We start from the raw sequence: 22,326 nt of genomic DNA, 5'->3' as shown, positions 1-22,326 counted from the left end.
ACCAGTACCTCTACCTATTTTGTGGGATCTTGCCTTCTGTTCTGTTCCCATAGCTTGATGCAGAGGTACCAAATGTCTTTACCACAAAAGACCTTGTCTTTGGTCTTACTGAGGTTAGGTTGCCACAGGGATGAGATAGAGTGACAATGTCCAGAGTAGGAAGACTGAAAGCTAAGCCGTCAGGATACCTAAAATGGTAGGAAAACCAAAGGAGGACCAAAGACAGGATCCAGTGGAGGAAGTGTCACAAGGGACAGTCAATGCAAATCACAAAAGTGCAAGAATATCTATTTCACAGCACATGAGTTCAAGATGCCCTAGTTTAATCACCCCTAGTTTAATCAGACTATCTTGAGTCCTTGTAGTTTACCTACCTATGTAGATCAAACCAGAGGCTAGTATAAGTACTAGAATGACTAATTTGACTCAGTGGATTATTTTCTCTGCACCATACTCCTTCTTCGATAAGGCATCGAGGTACTGATCCCAGAAGCACGAAGTGATTACGTTAGTACTTGCTGAACGAAGAGGATACTCTATACCTGGACAAAACTATGCAAGCAATCATCTGAAAAACGAGGAGCAGGGGAGGATGTTTCGTTTAGAAAGAAACACATCCAATACTAGAATTTTATATTAGAAAAAAAGCTATGTTTTCATAATACAAATTACATAAAGGTGGACATAACTGTAAGTGATCCTCAACCAGAACATGAATATTTGAAATTTTTAGATGCATCAAGAGAACATCCATCTCCAGACAGAAACTGTATCTTTCTACAACTTTTAGATTTTTGGAGGACACCCCAATTCAGCCTTGGTCAGGAAAAGGGGACTCTGCAGGCCTAATCTCACCATCCACATCAAATACAGGTAGAGGATCCCACATTCACCACATCTGGAGCTCCATCAGGCTGCTCTCCCTCCACTGCAGTCCTATCCAGTGATACTGCAGACACTGGGCGAGGCAGCAGTATACCAATGTTTATCAGTAGGGGAAGAGGGTGCAATCTTAATTCTAGAATTTCACATTTGGAAGAGTGCCTTGGCACTCTTGGAGTAGCCCAAGGCCCTTCCCAGGAAAAGAAGCAGGCACAGGGGTCAGGACTCAGGCTCCATTTTGACCCAATGTTTATTGTCCTTTTACAACATGTCATTTTGGTTTAGAAACTGCTTGTGATTAGTTTTCCAACATTAACTCAAAAGCATGTAAAATAAGAACCAACCTACTCTCTATATAAACACTCAGCAACTGTAGCCCTTCACCCTCCTACCCAGGTTGGGTAGGGGGAAGAAGGGAGGGCTTGGGCAGCATTGAGTGAAGTGCAGATGCTTTACCGTGGGGAATGGCGATAATGCCTTTGTTCACACCCATAGAGGTCCCCTGCACTGCCCCAAACTACAACAGAAAGAGCATGGGCCCAAGGCCCAATTTCTTGATGGTAATTCATTCTCCGCCTCCCAAATGGAAAATCACTTTTATTTTATCGCTTTTGTTTTGTATTTTTTTGCAACAGCAAGCCCCGGTCCAGAATCTGGCTGCGGCTGAACTGTTCAGACCGAGGAGCGGAGCAGGCCGTGGGCGCACCCTGGTCCCTCCTGGGCAAGCGCCCCCACCCTCAGGGAACAAGGTCCAGCCAGGCCAGCTCACTGCGCGCTGGCCACCACCACTTAGCCATACAGGTCATCGTCGTTATCTTCCGTGTACACACTGCCACCTGTGCCAGCACCACTGCCCTGACTGGGGCCAGCTCCACCTTGGTTTCCTGAAGGGAATCTGCACCGAGAGCAGAGGCAAAAAAGAGGGTTAGGGCAGGGCTTGTTTAGGATTTTCACAACTACCCATTCTAGCCTCCTTAGGGCTCCAACTACCTTGGCTGTAGAGTTATCCAAGACAAATTAAGCACTGCCCACTGAAACCTAGTTACCTGAAGCTGCCAAAGCCCCGACTCTGTTGAAGGGTCTGAGCAAACATCTCATACTTCCTGATGTCATTATCACTGACAGAACGGCGGGCAAAGCGCATGGCTTCCTCAAAGTGATCTCGGCGGATCTCAGGCACTGGATCATCCTCTTCTACCTCCTGCAGGAAAGGTAAACACAGACCACTGGGGCTAGTTAAGGCTCAGCCTGCATTCCTTCCCTGGCCTTCCTGACCCCATTACTGCAGTAGCTTATGGCAGAGGCTTAGAGGATTGGGCCTCTCCAATAAGTTGGGCCTCTCCTGAACAGGTTGCCAGGCCAATCTTCCTAAAACCGAGTCACTGCCCTGCTTAAAAACCTGTCAATGCATTCTGGAAAAGGTAAAACTGTAGGGACAGAATTCTTATCAGTGGTTACCAAGGGCTTAGGGTGGGAAAAAGAAGCTGATTAAAGTGGTATGAGAGGGACTCCCCTGGCGGTCCAGTGGTTGAGCCTCCGCGCTTCCACTGCAGGGGTTTGACCCCTGGTTGGAGAACTAAGACTCCGTGTGCTGCAAGGCACGGCCAAAAAATAAAAAAAAATTTAAAAAGTGGCACGAGGGAACTTTTGGGGATGATGGAAATTTGTCTATCTCAACTGTAGTTATAGAACTTATATATTTTGTCAAAAAGCACAGAAATAGTACACCTAAAAAGGGCGAATTTTACAATATGTAAATTATACCTCAAAAACATAAACTTTTAAAAAGAAAATGTCAAAGTGCTTATCACATCTAGATTACACCTTACCTACTGGCCTCACTTCCAGCAACATATGACGTCTTCAATTCTACCCAGGTTTTCCCAGTTCCCGTAATCCTACTTCTCAAGTGGGTTATTTGGGCACCTTATTTCCTTTACCCAAATTCTCTCTCTTCACAGCCCAGGCTCACACCCTATCTCTTCTACTGAGAAGCCACTCAATTGCTATGATTTATGAGACTGCCCTCGGATCAGTGTATCAGTAGTTTATAAGCTTTTTTTTTTTTTTTTTTTTTTTTGTGGTACGCGGGCCTCTCACTGTTGTGGCCTCTCCCGTTGCGGAATACAGGCTCCGGACGCACAGGCTCAGCGGCCATGGCTCACGGGCCTAGCCGCTCCGCGGCACGTGGGATCTTCCCGGACCGGGGCACGAACCCGTGTCCCCTGCATCGGCAGGCGGACTCTCAACCACTGCGCCATCAGGGAAGCCCTAGTTTATAAGCTTTGATGAGAGGAAGGAGAGATGTCACAGGCCCCCTCTAAAAGGTAAAGAAAGCCATTTATTTCTTTATTCGCGAAGTCAGTCTCTAACACTGCCATGATACAATGGGAAACAAGCAAGATGATATAGAGTCCCTATCTTTATTGAGCTTACACACACACTCCACCAAACTGTGCATTTAATTCAAGGGGTCCATGGAACACCAAGGATAGGTCCACAGACACTAGGTTCTTAGCCCTGCTCTATGTGTTTCTCTGCTGATCTCTTCTCAGCCTTTATAATTCCTGATTGAAGAGGTTATATGGTCAGCATTTTCTCTTTGATGCCCTGCTAAACATCTCAGTCAGGTGATCTTTCCAAAATCTTATACTCTTAACTCTAGGGCATTGTGGAGACTGTCCCCTGGCTTCCCACAACTGGCACATCTGGGGAAAGGATGCAGACCCACCATGGCTGATGGGTTCGTCTGCCTCTCCCGTTCTCGCCTGATCTCACTCTCGATCGATTCACGGATGGCCAGCTTGCAAGCACGTTGGCAAATCTCTGTCAAGTCAGCTCCAGAGAAGCCATTAGTCATCTTAGCCAGGAACTCCAAATCCACATCCTAAAAGAAGCAACATATCTGTCTTAGCATTCAGTCTCTCCTCCCCTGTGATACATGGATCTTTGACCATCCAAACACTCCCAATTCCAGTTTGTCCCATCTTCTGCCACCCCGTTTTATTCCTTATTCTAGATTACCCTAATACCCCCAAATCTTCCATATTCCCTTTTCAACCATAACCCCAGGAATCCCCAACGGAATCCTGTCCAGGAACCAAACACCACTCCACACAGCCTGCAGATTCACAGAAGTCACCACGACCCCAAGACCTTGCACCTGCCTTGGCAACTGGGGACTTGCGCAGGTTGGCCTTGAGAATGGCAACACGGGACTTCTCATCAGGAAGTGGGATGTAGATGAGCTGATCAAGGCGGCCAGGTCGCAGAATGGCAGGATCAATGATGTCAGGCCGGTTGGTAGCGCCAATGATAAACACATTTTTTTTTGTGGACATGCCATCCATTTCTGTCAGGATCTGGTTGATGACTCGGTCAGCAGCCCCACCACCATCTCCAATGTTGCCACCACGGGCCTTGGCAATCGAATCCAGCTCATCAAAGAACAGTACACAGGGGGCAGCTTGGCGGGCCTGTGTGAGGGGACAGATGGACTCAAGCATTAGCACAATCGGATCGCTCAGATCGGAGAAGGAACGGAAGATAAAGTGACCTTCACTGCCCTAGCTGAGCTGCCAGAATGAGATGGTGTTTACTCTCCCAAAGAATAGCCTCCACCCTTAACTTGTCCCCAAGCAAGTGAATTGATAGCCCAGCCACCTATAGCTCACCTTGTCAAAGATTTCTCTGACGTTGGCCTCAGACTCCCCAAACCACATGGTGAGCAGCTCAGGACCCTTGATGGAGATGAAGTTGGCCTGGCACTCATTAGCAATGGCTTTGGCCAGCAAGGTTTTCCCACAACCAGGAGGTCCATAGAACAGTACTCCCTTGGAAGGTGTCATACCAAACTTGAGGAATTTGTCTGGGTGCTCCACAGGATACTAGGAGGAAAAGCAAAGAGGGTTCAGGGATACCTCCATAGTTTGAAAGAAACCTAACCAAACAGAAGCATCCTCCCACACCATCCCATGGTGAAGACCCAGGTTCCCTAAAAGCAGGCTCCTTAGTGCCTCCAACCAGAGAATAGCAGGTTCCCGAATTATGCTCACAATTTCTGCAATGAATGTGACAACACCCCAGTATCACCCAGCTCAATTACAACGTACTGACGCAGTGACTCACCCTGGACCAAGCACCCTACCTGGACCAGCTCCTGAAGCTCACGTTTGACATCCTCCAGGCCCCCAATGTCCTCCCAGGTCACCTGTGGTACCTCTACCACAGTTTCCCGCAGTGCTGACGGGTTGCTCTGGCTCAGGGCCCACTAAAAAGGGAAGAAAAACTGGGGATGAGACTTGCCAGGGGAGATCAAAGTGCATGTGTGTGTACCTGAGATATGGGAGAGGCCCTTACTCGGAAGTCATCCATAGTAACTGCCAGGGAGTTCATGACCTCAGCATCGATGGTCTCGTCCTCTAGGTCAATGAGGTCCATCTTCTTGCGGATGGCTTGCAGAGCAGCCTCCGAGCACAGGGCTGCTAAGTCAGCGCCCACATGCCCATGAGTTTCATTGGCTACCTGCAGAGAGAAGATCTTCTTACTATGCTGTCTCTGAGACCTAGCTGCCTTAGGAAGCTCAGAGACAACAGAATCCTGGTCCCTTCCCCTGACTTCTATCTCTGGGTCCTTCCATTTCCCTGAACACATACTAGTGGCCCTTTCATCGGCTGGGTTTTAAGTATTCAAGCCTGGACTCGGGGCCTGGAAATAAAGCTGCCCCCCAAATTCTGGTTCACTCTAATTCAGTGTCAGCCGAGAAACATGCCAACCCTAGTTTCCTGGATTCAATCTGAGATCACTTCCCTTCCCCTGCACAAGAATCAAAATCAATTGCCTCACATCTGAAGCTTATGTCCCTAGTCAGTTCCCTTCAACTGCCTGGAAACAGATATCCTAACTTCTGGCCAGCCCTCATCATCACTCCACCTGCTCAAGGTCCACATCATCTGCCAGCTTCATGTTCTTGGTGTGGATCTGAAGAATTTCCAAGCGTCCTGTAGCATCAGGGATTCCAATATCCACCTCCCTGTCAAAGCGACCTGTGAGACAGTGCGTAAACATAGACAGGAATCATTTCTGGTGCAGAGGGAAGAAAGGGCAGGCCTAAGGTGACCACCCATCCCAGTTTGCCCAGGAATGTCCTGAAGTTAGCACTGAAGGCCCCATATTCTGGGAAATCCCTTGGTCTCAGGCAAACCAGGATGGGTGGTCACCCTAGACATGACATGGAAAAAGGGAAAGGAACCCTGGGCCCTAACACTGCAAAGAGCTTCAAGAAATCCTCAGGAATAGGTGACTTAGATGAAGGACAGATGTGGGATCAATGGGATTAAGGCCAGTAGAGCCACAATCTCCCCAAGAGCAAGGACAGCAAAAAAAGAAATTTGGGGTCCTTACCAAATCGTCGTAGGGCTGGGTCAATGCTGTTGGGTCTATTGGTTGCTGCCATAACAATGACATGGGCTCTCTGCTTTAGGCCATCCATGAGGGTCAACAACTGTGATACGATACGCCGCTCCACCTCCCCATGGGTCTGTCGGGACAGAATGTCTGGTCAGAAGTGAAGTCAGGACCTTTCAACACCCCACTATCCCCTCGGGTAAGTTCCTACTTTTTCTCTTTTGGGAGCAATGGCATCCAACTCATCAATGAAAATAATAGCAGGAGCATTCTTCTCAGCCTCTTCAAAGGCTTTACGAAGGTTGCTCTCAGACTCACCAGCCAACTTGCTCATGATCTCAGGACCTGAAAGCATATAGAATGGATACAATGACAAAACTATATCCTTTCTCAGTCTCAAAAGAAATCAGCTATCTTGTTCGCCCAGTCCAGAGACAGGTCCTAGGTGAGAATATGGTAATAACCTCTACTTACTTTCTCACAGCCCCTACCAACCATTATCCCAGGGTAGCCACCAAGCCAGGATAAAAAGTCAAGGAGCTCAATACACTTATCGAACAGTTGAGCTGGAAGTATGAAATGATCACAGCAGATGCTATGAGACCTCTGGCCAGAGCAGAAGCAGCACACCAGTTGGACCTCTACCAGCTAAATTTCATTCTCAAAGAGATAGCTGATCTCAGCCAGTCTTCCCCCAAACCCTCTCAAATAAGTAAGCATGGACATTTTGAGTTCTCATTCTAACTTACTCCTCTTAAATGTCTTCAGTCTGTCCACAATCTTTCTCAAGGTGGGGACAGATCAGGCGGCACCAGAGTAGAATACCATCCCCTTGTTGCTTATCTGTCTGCAATGTACTTTAGAATAAAGTTACTGAAGTATACACAAGCATAGGTATACAAATGAACATGTCCATGAGTTCTCCAGCTCATGAGACTGGGTCACGCTCAGCTCAGAGTTGAGTCCAGCCAAACACAAAGTGAACCAAGGCTCCTACCATTGATCAAAAAGAAGAAGGCGCCAGTCTCATTCGCCACAGCTCGAGCAATCAGGGTCTTTCCAGTCCCTGGAGGTCCATAGAGCAGGATTCCCCGAGGAGGCTGAGGACCAGTACAGAAGGTGTGATTAGGTTCAGACTCCCGCCTTCTCCCAACCCCAGCCACCCTAAAATGGCTTGACAAGGGCTCCATCTAGAGAGGGTGAGAATCAGAGCTCAACTCTGACACCAGTAAGAGTGAGCCCTCAAGCAGCAGCTGCTAGGAAGACAGTTTACTTCAGACCATACTCACTCCTCTTAGCAGCAGAGAAAATACTGCTAGAAAGCTGACAATACTTATGAATGCATAGGAGACAAAGAGCAGAGAAACCACACCAAGAGACTCTTAGTGTGACTGAGTCTGAAGTCTGAAGGGACTAGGAAAAGCAAGAGGCCATTAGGCCAAGGGCCTGAATTTAGACAGACAAGAACCAAGGACTAGCTTAGACATTTAAGAGTGTCGGCCAGAGGCTCACTCACTCCAGTTATCCCAACCCTCCAGGATTTATCATCATGTTGGAATGCCTTCCCTTACCAACTACCACAAGTATTCCTCTTTGAAGTTGTCTTTCATCTTCAGGGTGTCCCATGATATGGGAATGATTGGGATGTTACATTTCAGACCAGCAGTTCGCAAATATTTTGGACTCAGGATCCTTCACACTCTGCAAATTTCCTTAACTTCTACTTCTACTGGGCAGCACTGTTCTACACAGGTTGGCAAACTATGGTGAGATTTTATTTACAGGGTCCATTAGTTGAAAATGGTTTTTACCTCTCAAAGGGTTGTAATTAAGAAAAAAAACAACAACAGAGAACTTAACTGGCCCACTCTGTTGTAGATCATTAGTAGCATGAATGAATTTAGAGCCCTCTATAAACTCAAATACAGTACTTCCTCTCTAATCCAAGGCAATGATGAAACACATGTATGAAGACGTCCTAGAATTAGACAGCAAGTAGCTGTTGATCACCACCCTAGACTATATCCTACAGAGCCCAGGATGCTCACCTTCACACCAATTGCCTTAAAGAGAGCAGGATGTCTCAGGGGCAGCTCCACCATCTCCTTTATCTGAGCTAGCTGCTTCCGGCAGCCACCAATGTCATCATAGCCCACTTCATTCAAAGACTCTTCCTCATCCTGAATATGGAAGAGACAAAGAAAAGGAGAAGGCAGGAATACTACTATCAGCAAAAGGTGAGTTTCTCCAAATCTGATGTAGAGAAATCTGCTGTATGAGAAGATTCTCCTCTAAGGGGATCATGCCTCAAAGGAAAACTCTAAAAATCCCAAAGAAAAGATTTCTTTTGTTTTGTTTTTATTTTTATTTATTTGGCCGTGCTGTGCAGCTTGTGGGATCTTAAGTTCCCTGACCAGGGATCGAACCTGCACCCTCAGCAGTGAGAGTGCAGAGTCCTAACCACTGGACCGCCAGGGAATTCCCAATTTTTGCTTTTGTTTTATTTACTTACTTAATTATTTATTTATGCCAAGGCAAAGATTTCTAGCATAGCCTTTCCCTATCACACTGTCCTTAGTCTTACTGGGATGGGCTTCCCTAAGACCTGAAGCTAGAAACTGTGGGAAATGCACAGGGGTCTAGATGCCAGCATCAGCACCACTTCCTCAAAAATTATTCCAACCACTTAGACCTTTTAGGTTCAATCTAGGTTTTTAAAAATTATTGGTATCAGATACTTCCAAGAAACACCTAGGCCCAGAAATGAATACCTAGGTTTTCCACCTCTGGGAAGAAGCTTAGCTATCAAGTCTGAATATTCTTTGGAACTACCACACAACTGTCCCACGAAGTAGGGTACCGGGATCAGGGAGAGAACTCACCTCTCGTTTGATAGGCTCCCCTTCACAGTGAATCACTGTGTCTGGAGCAACAATACAGTAAGGACTGGGATCTGTCTCCACTACTTTGAACTCTACGGCACGCATTCCACCCCGGACAAGGAAAATGTCTCCTGTGAGAGCAATCAGCACAAGAGCAGTTAGAGGTATCTATTACCAGACCAAGTGAGAATTCCTCATCAAAACCTAGAATCTAGAATGCCAAGTTCACTAGATATTGCCCTTTCTCCTTCCCATCCACATCTCATTAAGCATTAGGCAAAAATAGAAAGTAAACTGTGAAGAGTCCCTCTGCCACTCAAGATAGTGAACAAAACCTGACGTGTCAGAAAGAAGCCCATAAGGTTTTTGACTTCTGGGGTATAGATAACCCAGGCTTTCACGACAACCACCAATGGTAGAACTGTGCTAAATATTAAGTACACTTTGGACAGCCAAAATGGCCCACCTCTTCCTTCAGAGATAAAAGAGAAGACAGCTTACTCTACTGGAGCAAGGAGTGGGAATGGGGAAATGGGGGAGTGGAAGGAAGTGGGGAAGGAGAGAGTACACATGAGCATATGTACAGAATGTGTGTGTATAGACACACATATGAGAATGAGACAAAGATATCCCAAGGTTTACTCTTGGGTATCCCTACAAACAATCACCCTTAAGTTCAGTCCCTAGAATTATTTCTCACCTTTCCGGATGGGTCGATAAGCTTCCAGGAAGTACGGCTTAAGGTAAACCTCAAAGAGATTGCCAGTGATGCCTTCCACCGTGTCATCGATGGGTAGTACATGGATACGTTTGCCGTACTTCACATCAGGGCATGGCTGGATGCTGAGGATGATAAGCAGACTCCACGTTACCAACCAAACTGCAGCCCCAAGCACTGGGTGTCCAAAAGGGCCTGGCATAGACAGCCGATGGCAAGCAAAAGAGAAAAGGCAGGGAATGGCTTTAGGTGAAGAGAGGCAGGAGGGTAGGGTGGGAGTGAGGGCAAAGAAACAGCCAAGCAGAACAGGTCACACGCAGGGTGGGGTAGTAGGGGGAGCCTCTAGAAGAAGATGCTGGGGTGGCCCACTCCCAATCAGTGAGCCAAAAGGAAGACCCACACATCTGGAACCCTCACAAAGACACAAGAGGGAAGGTCTTCAGTGAGAGATATCCAACGATGACCCATTCTGGTCAGTATTGGTAACCCAATGTTACAAAGGGAGACCTTAGTCTGACAAGTGTCAGGGTCAGAGAAATAGAAGTGAAAAAATAATCTCAGTCAGGTGGTCAGAGCACCTTGAGAAAGTGACTAAGCACCTCCAGGAAGAAGGCTACATGAAACCTAGAATCCATGGAAAAGAATCAGAAGTCTGAGATGCTCCTGGCCAAGTGACAGATGGTTGGGTAGCAGTGGCTAGAGATGACTCCAAGATGGGGAAGCCTCTTGCCTAAAGTTAAGTCTAAAATCACTCAGACTGGTGCTATCCTAGGTGTGGCTCAAACTATGCCTCTCTCCTAGATTAACTTGGATCTTTATACAAACCTGCTACGAGTCCACCTCGTAGCCCATACTCCCATCTCATTCCAGCCCCAACAAAAGCCATTAATGCAACCCAGCTGTAAGGTTACTTGGCAGATACAAACACTCAAATGGCATCCTAAACCAGGGTCTAAGGTGTGATAAGTTATACCTCTGGTAGAAAAATATAAAGGTACCAAGAAAGTCATAGAAATGCCAACTTGTCCCAAGGGTCATGCAAAGGCAGGCTTTGAAGTCCCAGAGGCAGAACCAAAACCTAAAAACAACCTAGAAACATAAGTCTTCCCATGGCCTGCAAGCTCCCAATATCTGCAGCTGCCAAGGCCTTGGTGGGGGTACTGCCTGTAATGCAGGCTGTCTCTGGCCTCCCATCCCTGAGGGGCCAAGAACCCCACACACACCTGATGACATCCCCCAGGTGTACGCGAAGGTTATTCCGAACAACTCTATTCATTCGAATCTTCTCATCAGAACATGTGTCATCAGAAAGCACAATGCACACAGCTTCCCGCCTCTTCTTTCCTTTCAGCAACACTGTGTCACCTCGGAACAACTGCAGCTCATCCATCTTGGGCTGAGGAAAGAAGGTTAAGGCCTTTGGGTCACTGGGCCAGGGGGTAAGCAGCAGCCCTGGAGGTTGGGATTCCCAGTAAACCCCACTCTATCTGTGGTCACTGCAAGAAAAATGAGAAAAGAAACCTGGGAAAAGCCCTCAGGTTAAGTGCAATAAGCAAAGATTGGACTGTGGACCCAACTTACCTGGGACAAGGATACCACACTGTTGTCCTCATTGATGGCTTCATCAACAATTAACCGATTGGGACGGTTCTTCTGTTTAAGGATGGCTGTTGATAAATCATCACCTTTTGAACTAGAAAGAGAAAATGAAGTCAGTTCCAAAACATATTCCAGCAAGGGCCCCACCAGTCTCTACCAGCAACTCTTGGTATTCTGAGTACTGGTATCCTAGCTGTAAGGTCCCAGGTGATCTTGCCCCAGGGTCAGGAAACTAAGAAAACAAAATAAAAGTGGAGACTGAGCAGTATTTAGCAAAATGAAAATAGTCTCAGACAGTATAGAATAGCAATTAAGAGAAGGGGCTCTGTAGTCAGACCTGTTGGGTCTGAATCCCAACCCTGCCACTTAACTGTGATCTTGGCCATGTTATTTAACCTCTCTGGAGGTTGATGTCCTCTTCTGTAAAATGGGGACTATAGTAGCACCCATCTCAGAGGATTACTGTCTTAAGCAAGATAATGTATACAAGTTCAACACAACGCCTGACATATGGTATCAACGGCCAGAATGATTAGCACTGCAGAACATAGCACAAGCTCTTTCCTTGCTAACCTTCTTGCAGAAGGAAGCAAGCAAGACAGTCTCCCGTAGGGCTCAGGGAGGCCCCAAGCCCCACAGAGCAATCCTGGAACAATGAAGAATCATTAGAATTACCCTTCTTACTGGCTAAACCTGCTGAACGCCAGAGCATTCTATGTACCACAGGAATGCAAAGTATAAAGACAATCATATTTGGAAAAAAAAAACACACACAAAACACTAACACACCTGAAACCTTCATCAGAAAGAAGCTCAAGCTCAAAAGGAATCTCAGAAACCTCTGCAAAGACACACAACTCCATGGGATTGGTTCAAAAAGTTAAAACCGAGAAATGCTGAGACATGGGGCAAAGCCAAATCCCTCTCACCCAAATCAAGGTTGCCTGAGTCTGAACTGAGTTTAAACTATCTAAATAGTTTCTACCATTTCCTAGAAGCTAAGATCATTCATCTGACACCAATTTCTCACTTAGCTCATCTCCAGCCTTCACTAACTAGACACAGTGGGCTCTCCCTCTGAAGAGCTACCTCCTCTTAGTAAGGCTCAGGAAAACATGAGCATTAACCAAAATAAGAGGGCCAGACAATGGAAGAAGCCAAGAAATAAATAAAAAGGAGGCTTTTCCACGGGTTATTTCTTCACTCAACAAATTCACGTGTGTGTGTGTGTGTGTGTATACATATACATAAAAAATACGTCAGGCATCGTTCTAAGCATCTATCAGTCAACAAAAGAAGACAAAATAAGTATTCCTATTGGAAATACCTTCACAACTTGCAAGAAAAAAGATGCCTATGCTCTAGAATACGAGCTAGGGAGTTACGGGATTTTTTACATCTTTTGGTCCTGATACACTCAAAAGAAATACAAATCCCATTCATCTAAAAAGGTTGAAAGTTTTCTGCTGAGCCTCTCACATAGGCTTTAAACTAGTTTATTCATTCCCTTTAAACTAGTTTCCAAGAGTGGAGTTTCCTTAGGTTTAAACTTGCCTCCCCCAACCCCAAGGTGGTGATCACAATGCTGCATACTCTTCCAATGCTTATCAACACCCTAGAAAGCAAGCATGGTCAATATGAGAGTTGAGGGCAATTTAAATCCATCCATTCTCCGTCTCCCCTATGCATTAAAATACCCTTCAAGGGCTGCCCATCTTCCCGTTTGATGTATAGGACCAGGGCTAGAGAAAAACAAAATGCCAGATGCCTCTAGTCATCAGTTTGTATTTTAACCCCAAAGCTGCATCCTAGGAAAACCTCCAATCTGCCTACCATTCCTGACCCCAGCACTGGAGATGAGTGGGATGCTTTTCCCTTAAAGTAAGGACCTTTAATTCCACATCTATCTACTGAGATCAAAGGAAGTAATCTCTAAATGAGGGAATTCAGTTTGATCATGGGCCAAGAGCTATCCCGGAGGCTCTCTGGGGACATCCCACTGGTCTTATGCATGAGTCAGGCCCTTTCCAGAACCCCAATGGGCCACAGGGGACTTGGACAGAGTTCAGGTAAGTCATCAAGATGACCTAGAGATCAGAAACTGTCTATGATGCCAGGTTCCAAGAATTTTGGACTTTTAGTCTTGGAAACTAAAGACTAAGAGACTACTTTAATTCTTTATTAAGCAGTCCTTTTAAATAGGCACCTGAGTAATACTTCACCTCAATTCAGAAACTTGAGAAAAAGGAACACATCTCAAAAAAAACTAAACTCTCAAGTCAGGAAGGTGATTTGCATAGAAGGGTTTCCATAGGATGAGGGTGTCTTCCCCCCGCCCCCCCCCCCCCCACCAGTATCTAAAGCTCTTAATTCTAAAATAGGTAGAGGTGGCCAGGTTTTATCTGATGCTTTCCTTAGTAGAGGGCCCAGGATTGCTCAACATAACTGCTTAGGGAAAGGAACGTGTCTTTGACTAGTTAAGGCATCTCTAACTCTCACACCTCAAAGGCTGAAATCTAGAAAGCTCACAAAATACGAACTGAAGTTTGAATTTTAGCAAGAACCTACTGAACCTCATTTCACAACATCAAGGAAAACTAACTAAAGCCTTCTCGTATGAATAACAACAGGCCTAAAGTATGAAGGCGGCCAGATGCGAAAGGCTGGGCCCGCCTCTCCCCAACAGCTTCTCACCACTCAGGTCGTAGACGATGCCAACCACAAGCCAGGCCGAGCCGGCTCTAAAAGTGGCCGTCGTGAGCTTCCCTGAGCTCGCCAGGCCTTCCCCTGCTCCGGCCTCCGCCTCGGTCTCCGGGCTCCTAAGGCCTTCACGTGGCCCAGAGTCCACGCCCACCGGGCGCAGTTAGGGCGTTGGGCCCGCAGGGCCTGCACTCTCTGGGGACCAAAGGCCTAGAGCGGGTGGCAGGCCGGATCGCAGGTGGGCGCCCCCAGGTCCCGGGGCGCCGCGCCAGCAGTGTGGGCCCGCAGACCTCACTAGGCCGGGACGGCCGCCCAGAGGAGCCAGTCATGCCGGCCCGGGCCTGCATGACACAGCACGATCTGGCCCAGGCCCCGACCCAGGCCCAACGCAAGCCCCGCCTAGGGGGCGCGCGGGGGCGCAGCCGGGCCCAAATGGGTCCGCGGCTCCTCATTAGCCCCCTTCCTCTCCTCTCCTCTCCCTCCTTCCCTGTCTCCACCTCCTAGACGCGCCCACAGCCAGGCCCGGCCGGGCCTACCCAGCGAAGCGGGTCAGCCGGTGCGCGCACCCGCGGCGGGCGGACGGGCGCGCGCACACACTCACTCAGCTCCGGAGGCCATGGCGCGCGCCTCTCCCGGCCGGCGGCTGTGGCGGCCCGTGGGTAACGGCTACAAGGGGTGGCAGGCGACCGACTGTGCCGGGTCTTGGGTCTCCCGGGCTGAGGACGAGTGGAGCGACAAACCCGCAGACGGCCTCCCTCTCGCTTCCTCCCAGCGGCACCGGGGCGGTGGGCGGGCGGGCGGGAGACGCTGACGCCTGATCCGCGAGGGGGCAGCGGCAGCAACCACCCAAACGACGGCTGCAGACGCTTCGCTAAGACTGAGCCGAGAAGAGCCGAATCATCGGAAGGAGAGGTGCTCTCACCTCAGCCAATCAGCGCCTGCCCTGGGGACTCCCTCCCGCCTCTCCGCGCCTCCCCCCAGCAACCCGCGGACCGGAGCCAATCAGGAAATTCGCTTGCTGCCCGGCTCCCGCCTCAGGGATGCAACACGCCTAGTAACGCCACGGCAATTGGCCGCAACGCTACGCTTCCTCGACGGATTGGGATTCTCGACCAATCAGCGAAAGGAAGAGGGCCAGATCGACTGGCGAAAGGAGAGGCTTTATCCCTGGGAGGCAGGCTCTCCCACTTGGCTCCAGTTCATTGGCTCCTGAGCTTATCCTGCTGTTAAAACCTGGCACAATGGATTGAACCCTTGTATTAGTCTAGTCCTGTTGTAGTGATAACCTACACACCCATCTTCTCCCAAAACCTGAGTCTCCACCCTAACCCCTCTCCTTGCTCCTTCAATACGCTGGCTCCAGCCATCTGTATTCTGGACTCTGACTAGCATCCCAGCTCTTAATCCACTCTACTTTATTGTCATTGCACCCTTTGGTAATCCTAATCCCATAGGCTTTATAGTTCCTCAGGGCTTAGAGATATATGCTTCCTCTTACCAACAGGTATTAATATTTATGGCTAAACGAGGGAGGACAGTCAAGTCCAGAGAGGAGTCACTAGGCAACTACAGAACACACAGCAGATTCAACAGAACCCAAAGCAGCAAGAAAATTGTAGGCTGAGACTTGAAGTCCTCGGGCCCAAAATGCCAGCTAGCCCTGACTATATTCAATAGGCAGCTTTGGGGGCCTGTTGACTGAATTCACCCTTCACCCCCTATCCACACAGTCACATTTGACTGACACAGTGGAAATCCAAATCTGGAATGAGGGAGGGGGTGGGGAGTCATTCTGAGAGACTCAGGTCTGCTTGTCTCTCTAAGAATCAGATACTTGCCCTTCTCCTGAGGACACCACCTTCCAGACCTAACTCCACTCATTCTGTCACCTCACAAAGGATCCTGGGCTTTGGGGTTTTACTTTTAGGCATCAAGAAGGACTAAAAGCACTGCCACCTGAGTAAGGATTCCTGTAGCCCTTTCTCCTGAGGCTCATAAGGTAGATGATGTTGGGAGAAGGTATCACAGACAACCAGCACTCAACTGAATCAGACAGCTTTGTCTTCCCACTCAAGTGTATGTAGTAGGCAGACAAGAGATAGGCATGAAATTTTACTCAACACATGAAAAGGCAAACAGGAAAAAAGGTGCTATGAGCAAAGTCAATGCCTTGTTGGTGGAATGGGGGCTTCTTCTGGAACCAGAACAGCAATAACCAGACCAAATTTTGGAGAACTACCACCAGCCTCTCCAATGCCAGACTTATATTGGAATGGTCAGCTCCAGCCATGTTCCCCAAGGACGGTATAGCAGAAAGCCCTCCCCACAGATGGCCCACTGAGGCCCCAGCTCAGGTTCTTTGAAACGTGGCAGCTACAGGTCACAAGTCTCCAGCAGAGACGTCCGAAATTCCTCAAGAAGGGTTTCATGGTCAGGGGGATGGATCCAGCCCAAACAGGTTTCTAGGTACAGGGGGAGAGACCTGAAAACAAAAAGGGTGATGTCTAAGGGAGGACAGGCAGAAGACTGCACAGCCATTCCCTCCCTTTCATTCACCACCACTCCCAACAGGCCCAAGGACTCCAGGACGCCAGCTGCCTCTTAACCTCACCATGCAGCATTCTCCTGTGGCAACTCAGTTTGGGCCTCCAGCCTCCGCCAGAGAGCAGTGGCCTCATCCCTCCGATCCAGCCTCCTCAGAGTCTGAAGCAGGTGAAAGGAAGCGTCTTGATTACCTGTAGCCCCACCCCAGAGTAGAGAGCCTTAGAACTTGACACAGACTTAAGCACCATTTTATAAAAGGGAAAACTAAGGCCTAGAACAGGGAAGTGTCTTGCCTACATGGTACCAGGGGTACATCACTGCCAACCATGCCTAGCCCTGGGCACTGCCTGCCCAGGACAAAGGGCCCAGCTGACCCTGCTCCTGCCCAACACATTCTCAGCACAGTTATGGTCTCTGTGTCTGAAGACACTGGGAAGCCTAGAGAACTCCTGAGAGGCCTTCATACACACTTGTATATGTCTTGCATATGTCTACACACCTGGATATATCCCTATATATATACAGGCACAACCCCATTCACCCCTCCTATCAAGGAATATCACTCTTACACTAATCCCCAAGTACCTCCCCCACGGCCCTCTCTGTCCTTATGCACCTGTGCATAGCTGATGTCTTGCACATGTACATACCTGGGCACACCTGCACACTGAGAAGGAAGTCCTGTAGGGCTTTGGTATCCTGGCCACTGGCCACCCATTCCAGTCCACGACTAATCAGGGCGGCTGCGCGAAGCTGTTGTAGCGCCACATCTGATGTACACCCCTGCTCACAGCTGGAAGCAGGCCCTGGAGACCACTCCCAAAGTCAAGACATGTGTTCCCAGCCACACTGTCACCAACACCTCAAGTCCCCTCTCTATCTCTTGTTTGGAGTCCCTTTCTCTTAAATCTCCTGGTGGGCTAGGACACATGGAAAGGAAGCCACCACCACCACAGAGGAAAACTGAGAGTCTAGATCACCTTGTTCTTTATCCGTGGGTGTGGCCTGGAAGAGCAGCTCAAGGCACCTGAAGTGGGACACAGAGCAGGGGTAAAGAAGAGTCAACCTCAGAAACTCTAGGGGTGAGTAGATAAGAATGGAGCTCACCAACTCAGGTCCCAATTAGAAAATTATCCCTCCACATTTCCTGGAGGGTCCTGGTTGGCTTCCTGGGCTCACCGGCTAAATTCACTGATTGCCTCCTTTTGGGCCCCCAGTTGCACCCGAGCGTGGCCCTGAAGCAAATAGGTGGCAGAGACCCAGGGTGAGCAGTGTGGTAACTCTTTGGTTCCTCTTCTGGCATCTTCCCACAGCCGGGGCCTCTTGGGACGCAGGGATGACATGCGGCTAAGCAGCTCCTCACACACGGTCAATGCATCCTGGGCTCGGCCTGCCTGAATCAGCGCTGCTGCTGCCTCCAAGAACACCTCAGGCACACAGGGCCCTCGGGGGCATGGGGGTGGGGAGAACTGGGGTGGGAAGAGAATGCAATGTCTTGAAGAGACATGAGCCACCACCCCCAACCTCTTCACCAGGCTCTGGTATCATGCAGAGACCACCCATTGCTTGCTGCCTAAATCCCCCCTTGCTCTGGGAACCTTCCCAGTCTGGTGCCCCAGATTGGACAGAAAGAACAGCAGAGGAAAAGTCAGAAAAAAGGAGGCCTGCTCTACTCCAAAGGAGACTCCAACCCTTCCACCCCATTGCAGAGAAACACGACATACCCACCTTTGGCTCCGAGCCATCCAGCAACAGGGCCAGCAGGTCCAGGTAATGTTCTGCAGCATTCTCTGCCCTGAAGAGTCATAACCCATGAGCCTCACCTTAGGCCATAGCAGGGCACTCCAAGGGCTTTTAGCTAAGGGCACTGGGGTGTGGGGAGGGCGAGGTTTGGGGACTCCAACACTGGGGCTCAATATGGATCTCTACTACTTACAGACTGGATTTGGGAGAAGACTTTAGAATTTTCAAGATACACGAGGTTAGTGTCTGGGTAAAGAATCCTCAGTTCAGGTCCAGCAGCAAGGCAGGAAGCTGAGAGTGGGGAACCATGTCCTGCCCCTGACTTGTCCATTCCCCCCAACTCGTAAGAACAGAAGCAGAGTCACAGCACAGGGGAGGCGTCAGAAGTGGGAAGAGGAGCTCAGGTGAGCAAGGTGAACCTCACCTTCCCGTCTGTAGGCATCGGCTTGCCAGCAGGTACTTGGCCTGGCTCTGTGTGCCACAGTGAAGGGGTGAGGCTGGGTCAGGTCGTGGGAGTAGTAACTCTACCTCAATGAGAAGCTGTGGGGCTTCAGGGATATGAGCGACTCTCAAGGCCTAGAGAGAACAAAAAGAAGAACGTATATCTATAATCCCTGAGAACCATACTTCCTTCTACTTATACCTTGACTAGTTACCCCAACACAAGCATCTCAGCAGTCCCCGTATCTTCGCCCGACACAGTTCCTTACCTCAACCAGCAGCTCCAGACACTCAATCTCTGCTGCCGTGTTCTCCAGTTGCCGATACAGCCTGGAGGCCTCCAGAAGCGGGGGACCCCAGGTTGATTCCCCTTTCAGGGCTGCAACCAAGTACAGCAGAGCTCTCTGTGGACTGCCCTAGAGTGGTGAGAGGACACAAGCCTCAGCTACCCTCACAAAGCAGAAAGCTGCTCCTAACACCCCTGGGTTCCCCAACCCACCCTAAGACTGTCTTTACCATCTTACGAAGACAGGTCCCCAGGGCTGTGTACACCTGGACCAACACAGGCCGTGGGCACAGACCTGAGGCCGCTTCATGCAGGCTGCTCAGTGCCCTGGGCAGGTTCCCTGTGATCAGCTCCTGGAGGCCTGTGGGCAACCAGGGTGTGAGCTTAGAGAGGCCAATAGGGCAGGGGGCATGATGGGGAAGAAGAGCACAGAGAAGCTCTACTGAGCTGAAGGGCAGAGGATAGAGAAGACATGAGCCCAGAGGACCCCTTAAGACAGGGAGTGGGGAGGAAGGGACAAGTCAGATTGCTAGCTGGCCTTGGCGATAAGCAAATGCTGTCAGAAGGACACCCCTCAAGTTCTGGGCATCCTGCAGGGTCAACGGAGCATCTGACTCCTCAGCTGGGGGCCTCCAAGTTTTCAGGAGCAGCAGCAGATCCTCAGAGGCTCTGCTCTGGGGAAAGAAGGATGATCAGAGGTTCCAAGCCTGTAACTACCCCTTCACCTATCTCAGTCCACCCTGGCTGGACTTTGAACTTAAGGATCCTCCTGATTCTTGCTCCCTCAATTCTAAGAGATCGATAGCTGTGGGGCAAGGATAAAGGGAGGAAGAAAAACCTGGGGCAGAGATGATCTATTTTAATGAGTCTCCTCACTCAGGATAAGCCCACAAGGACACAGGGCAACGACCATGTTTGGGTTACTGATGAAAAGACTGAGACTGGGAGGTGACTTCAGCAAGGTCATGAGAGCTCTAATTCTACCCAAGATAATCAAGCTCCCAAGAGAATCCCTCCAATGAGGAACAAACCAGAGCAAGGTCACCTAAGAGTCCCTGAGAGAACCTGGGTCTTCTGAACACCAACCCAGCAGCCTTTCCAACACATAATGATGATACTGCAGCTAGGAAGGGTGTGAGGAGGAAAGAGACCCTTAGATCCAGATCACTACCTGAATTACCTGGCTAACATTCAGGGTCTGCAGCAGCAAGGTCAGGTCCCCAAGACGGTCAGTGCTCAGCCAAAGGGCAGCCTGCAGGCCAGCAAGGTGGTGAAGGGCAGGGAGCAGCTCCGGCAGAAGGGAGGAAACATGGAGGACGGAGTCCCACAGCCCCCTGAGCCCATGTTCCAGCCTGGCCTTCAGCTGCTCCTGGGTCTCCAGCACTGTAGAGTATACATACACATACAGCTGAGGTGGGGCCTCATCTCTGGCTTTTCTTCTCTGCAGGAGCCCGAAGGTCACAAAGGTGCTCCTGGTCCAAGGAGCACATGGAGGATCAGGGAAGGGCATCTCCGTGGAGGTGACAGATTATGTTGCTCCTCCTATCCCCCTTGCAAGAACTTAAGCCCAGCCTGAGGCTGGCAGGGGCATGGAAAGCAATCTCTGGCCCTCACCTCTCTCTAGGCCCTGCTGGATATCCTGTACCAGGTCCTCAGTGAAACCCTGGGCCAGGCTTGCCCTCAGGGTAATGAAATTGCAGATGACAGTCAGTTCCAAGCGGAGAACAGAAACAGCCGCAGGGAGCCCTGGAGCAACAAATGCCGGTCTCACAGACCACTCTCAGGTGAAAGAGATCACCCCACCCCAACCAAAATGGCCTCAATAAAGAATCCACCCTTTGGAGACTTCCCTGGTGGCGCAGTGGTTAAGAATCTGCCTGCCAATGTAGGGGACACGGGCTCGAGCCCTGGTCCGGGAGGATCCCACATGCCGCGGAGCAACTAGGCCTGTATGCCACAGCTGCTGAGCCTGCGCTCTAGAGCCTGCGAGCCACAACTACTGAGCCTGCGTGCCACAACCACTGAAGCCCACGCACCTAGAGCCCGTGCTCCACAACAAGAGAAGCCACCGCAATAAGGGGCCCGCGCACCACAACGAAGAGTGGCCCCCACTCGCTGCAACTGGAGAGGGGGCGCTACTTACCCTGCAGACTATGGAGGAGTCCCCGGAGCCCTTCCAGTGCATCTTGAGCCAACTGCTGTCGCCTCGGAGACAGACCTGAGTCCTGAGCAACCTAACAAATGTGGGGTGGGGTACAGTCCTTCCCTCTCCCCTTGCAGCTGTGGCAAGGGATGTCATTCACCAGCCATTTCTGGCTCTTTAGGGGAGGTCACGCTCCTAAAGGGTGCGTGAATCCACTGCATACCCCTTTCCTGGTATTTTGAGGTTGCAAAGCGAGGGTCCCAGCAACCGCGTTACCTTGGCCTGTTGAACTAGTTGGTCATTCTTTTCCCTCCACAGGTCCAGGCAGCTGGCGTGTGAGGCTGAAGAGCCCGGAGGGGTCCTGTGAGCCATGGCGGCCGAGACTGGGCCCAGACACGTGAAGAGTGCCGCTGAAGGGTAAGCCTGGCCCCTCCGACGCCCCACTGAGAGCGGAGAGGCCCATGCACTTCCGCACCCCGCCAAGGTTCTTTTGCTCCCCTCGGGCTTCCAGCCGGGGCGGCCTACCCTTTCCGGGAGAAACGGACACCCCGCTGGCTGCCTGGCGGGGCTTCTACCTCCGCCTCTTCCACCCGCGCCTCAGATTGGCCCGGCCGGCAAAATGCTCGGCTGCGGTTGGTCGTCGTCAAGGGTTACTCCCCGCGGGAAACTGGAAGAAGAAACGAGTCGGGGCCAGACCAGAGGGGAAGGCAGAGGCGGGCCAGAGGCCGGGGGCGTGTCTGAGTGGGTAGGTCACACGGCTCGCAGTTCCGTGGCTCAGCCCTCGCGGAGGCCAAAGCCTTAAGTCAACCTCAAAAACCCGGAACCCGCGGCTCAGCTCTTCCCTTGCCGCCACACATCCAGGTCGGCCGGGGATCTCCCCCGCCGCGGAGGGCTGGCCCGCGCGATGCACGCTGGGAGTTGTAGTACCGCCGGGAGCCGCCTCAAAAGGTCCAGCCCCAGAAGTGTCTTCAAAAAGAACTGA

General features: G+C 50.1%; 2 protein-coding genes across 2 annotated transcripts; both read right to left on the bottom strand.

Moving 5' to 3' along the window:
- Positions 1-1,108: 1,108 nt before the first annotated feature.
- VCP (valosin containing protein) lies at positions 1,109-15,052 on the bottom strand. Its single transcript, XM_060014580.2, has 17 exons — positions 14,789-15,052; positions 11,470-11,581; positions 11,112-11,284; positions 9,871-10,013; positions 9,171-9,301; positions 8,337-8,468; positions 7,286-7,388; positions 6,500-6,633; positions 6,286-6,421; positions 5,815-5,927; positions 5,242-5,406; positions 5,030-5,152; positions 4,557-4,769; positions 4,050-4,358; positions 3,614-3,769; positions 1,929-2,083; positions 1,109-1,777 (listed from the first exon to the last, which is right to left on the bottom strand). The coding sequence occupies exons 1-17, from the start codon at positions 14,803-14,805 to the stop codon at positions 1,672-1,674; spliced, it is 2,421 nt and encodes an 806-aa protein (XP_059870563.1). The 5' UTR covers positions 14,806-15,052; the 3' UTR covers positions 1,109-1,671.
- A 1,243-nt stretch (positions 15,053-16,295) lies between these two features.
- Positions 16,296-21,716, bottom strand: FANCG (FA complementation group G). The gene is made up of 14 exons (XM_060014577.1): positions 21,621-21,716; positions 21,345-21,435; positions 20,816-20,947; positions 20,382-20,584; positions 19,740-19,875; positions 19,432-19,562; positions 19,185-19,331; positions 18,899-19,050; positions 18,460-18,526; positions 17,911-18,200; positions 17,712-17,758; positions 17,382-17,537; positions 16,799-16,922; positions 16,296-16,669 (listed from the first exon to the last, which is right to left on the bottom strand). The coding sequence occupies exons 1-14, from the start codon at positions 21,714-21,716 to the stop codon at positions 16,561-16,563; spliced, it is 1,881 nt and encodes a 626-aa protein (XP_059870560.1). The 3' UTR covers positions 16,296-16,560.
- Between the last annotated feature and the right edge of the window lie 610 nt (positions 21,717-22,326).

The sequence above is a fragment of the Delphinus delphis genome, chromosome 6 (genome assembly GCF_949987515.2).
Source record: "Delphinus delphis chromosome 6, mDelDel1.2, whole genome shotgun sequence".
Lineage (NCBI taxonomy): Eukaryota > Metazoa > Chordata > Mammalia > Artiodactyla > Delphinidae > Delphinus > Delphinus delphis.
Note: the sequence above shows the minus strand (reverse complement) of the source record. Positions and strands in the feature narration are given on the sequence as shown.

What these genes read in the sequence shown, in the direction of transcription:
- FANCG (XM_060014577.1), bottom strand. Translation starts at nt 21,716, where the DNA reads ATGGCTCACAGGACCCCTCCGGGCTCTTCAGCCTCACACGCCAGCTGC. An exon ending in ACTCCTCCATAGTCTGCAGG is followed by an intron (nt 20,948 to 21,344) that starts GTAAGTAGCGCC and finishes TTGTTGCTCCAG; the next exon opens with GGCTCCCTGCGGCTGTTTCT. An exon ending in AGACCCTGAATGTTAGCCAG is followed by an intron (nt 19,876 to 20,381) that starts GTAATTCAGGTA and finishes TTCTTTCCCCAG; the next exon opens with AGCAGAGCCTCTGAGGATCT.
- VCP (XM_060014580.2), bottom strand. An exon ending in CACCTGGGGGATGTCATCAG is followed by an intron (nt 10,014 to 11,111) that starts GTGTGTGTGGGG and finishes TATCATCCTCAG; the next exon opens with CATCCAGCCATGCCCTGATG. An exon ending in TTACTATGGATGACTTCCGA is followed by an intron (nt 5,153 to 5,241) that starts GTAAGGGCCTCT and finishes TTCCCTTTTTAG; the next exon opens with TGGGCCCTGAGCCAGAGCAA.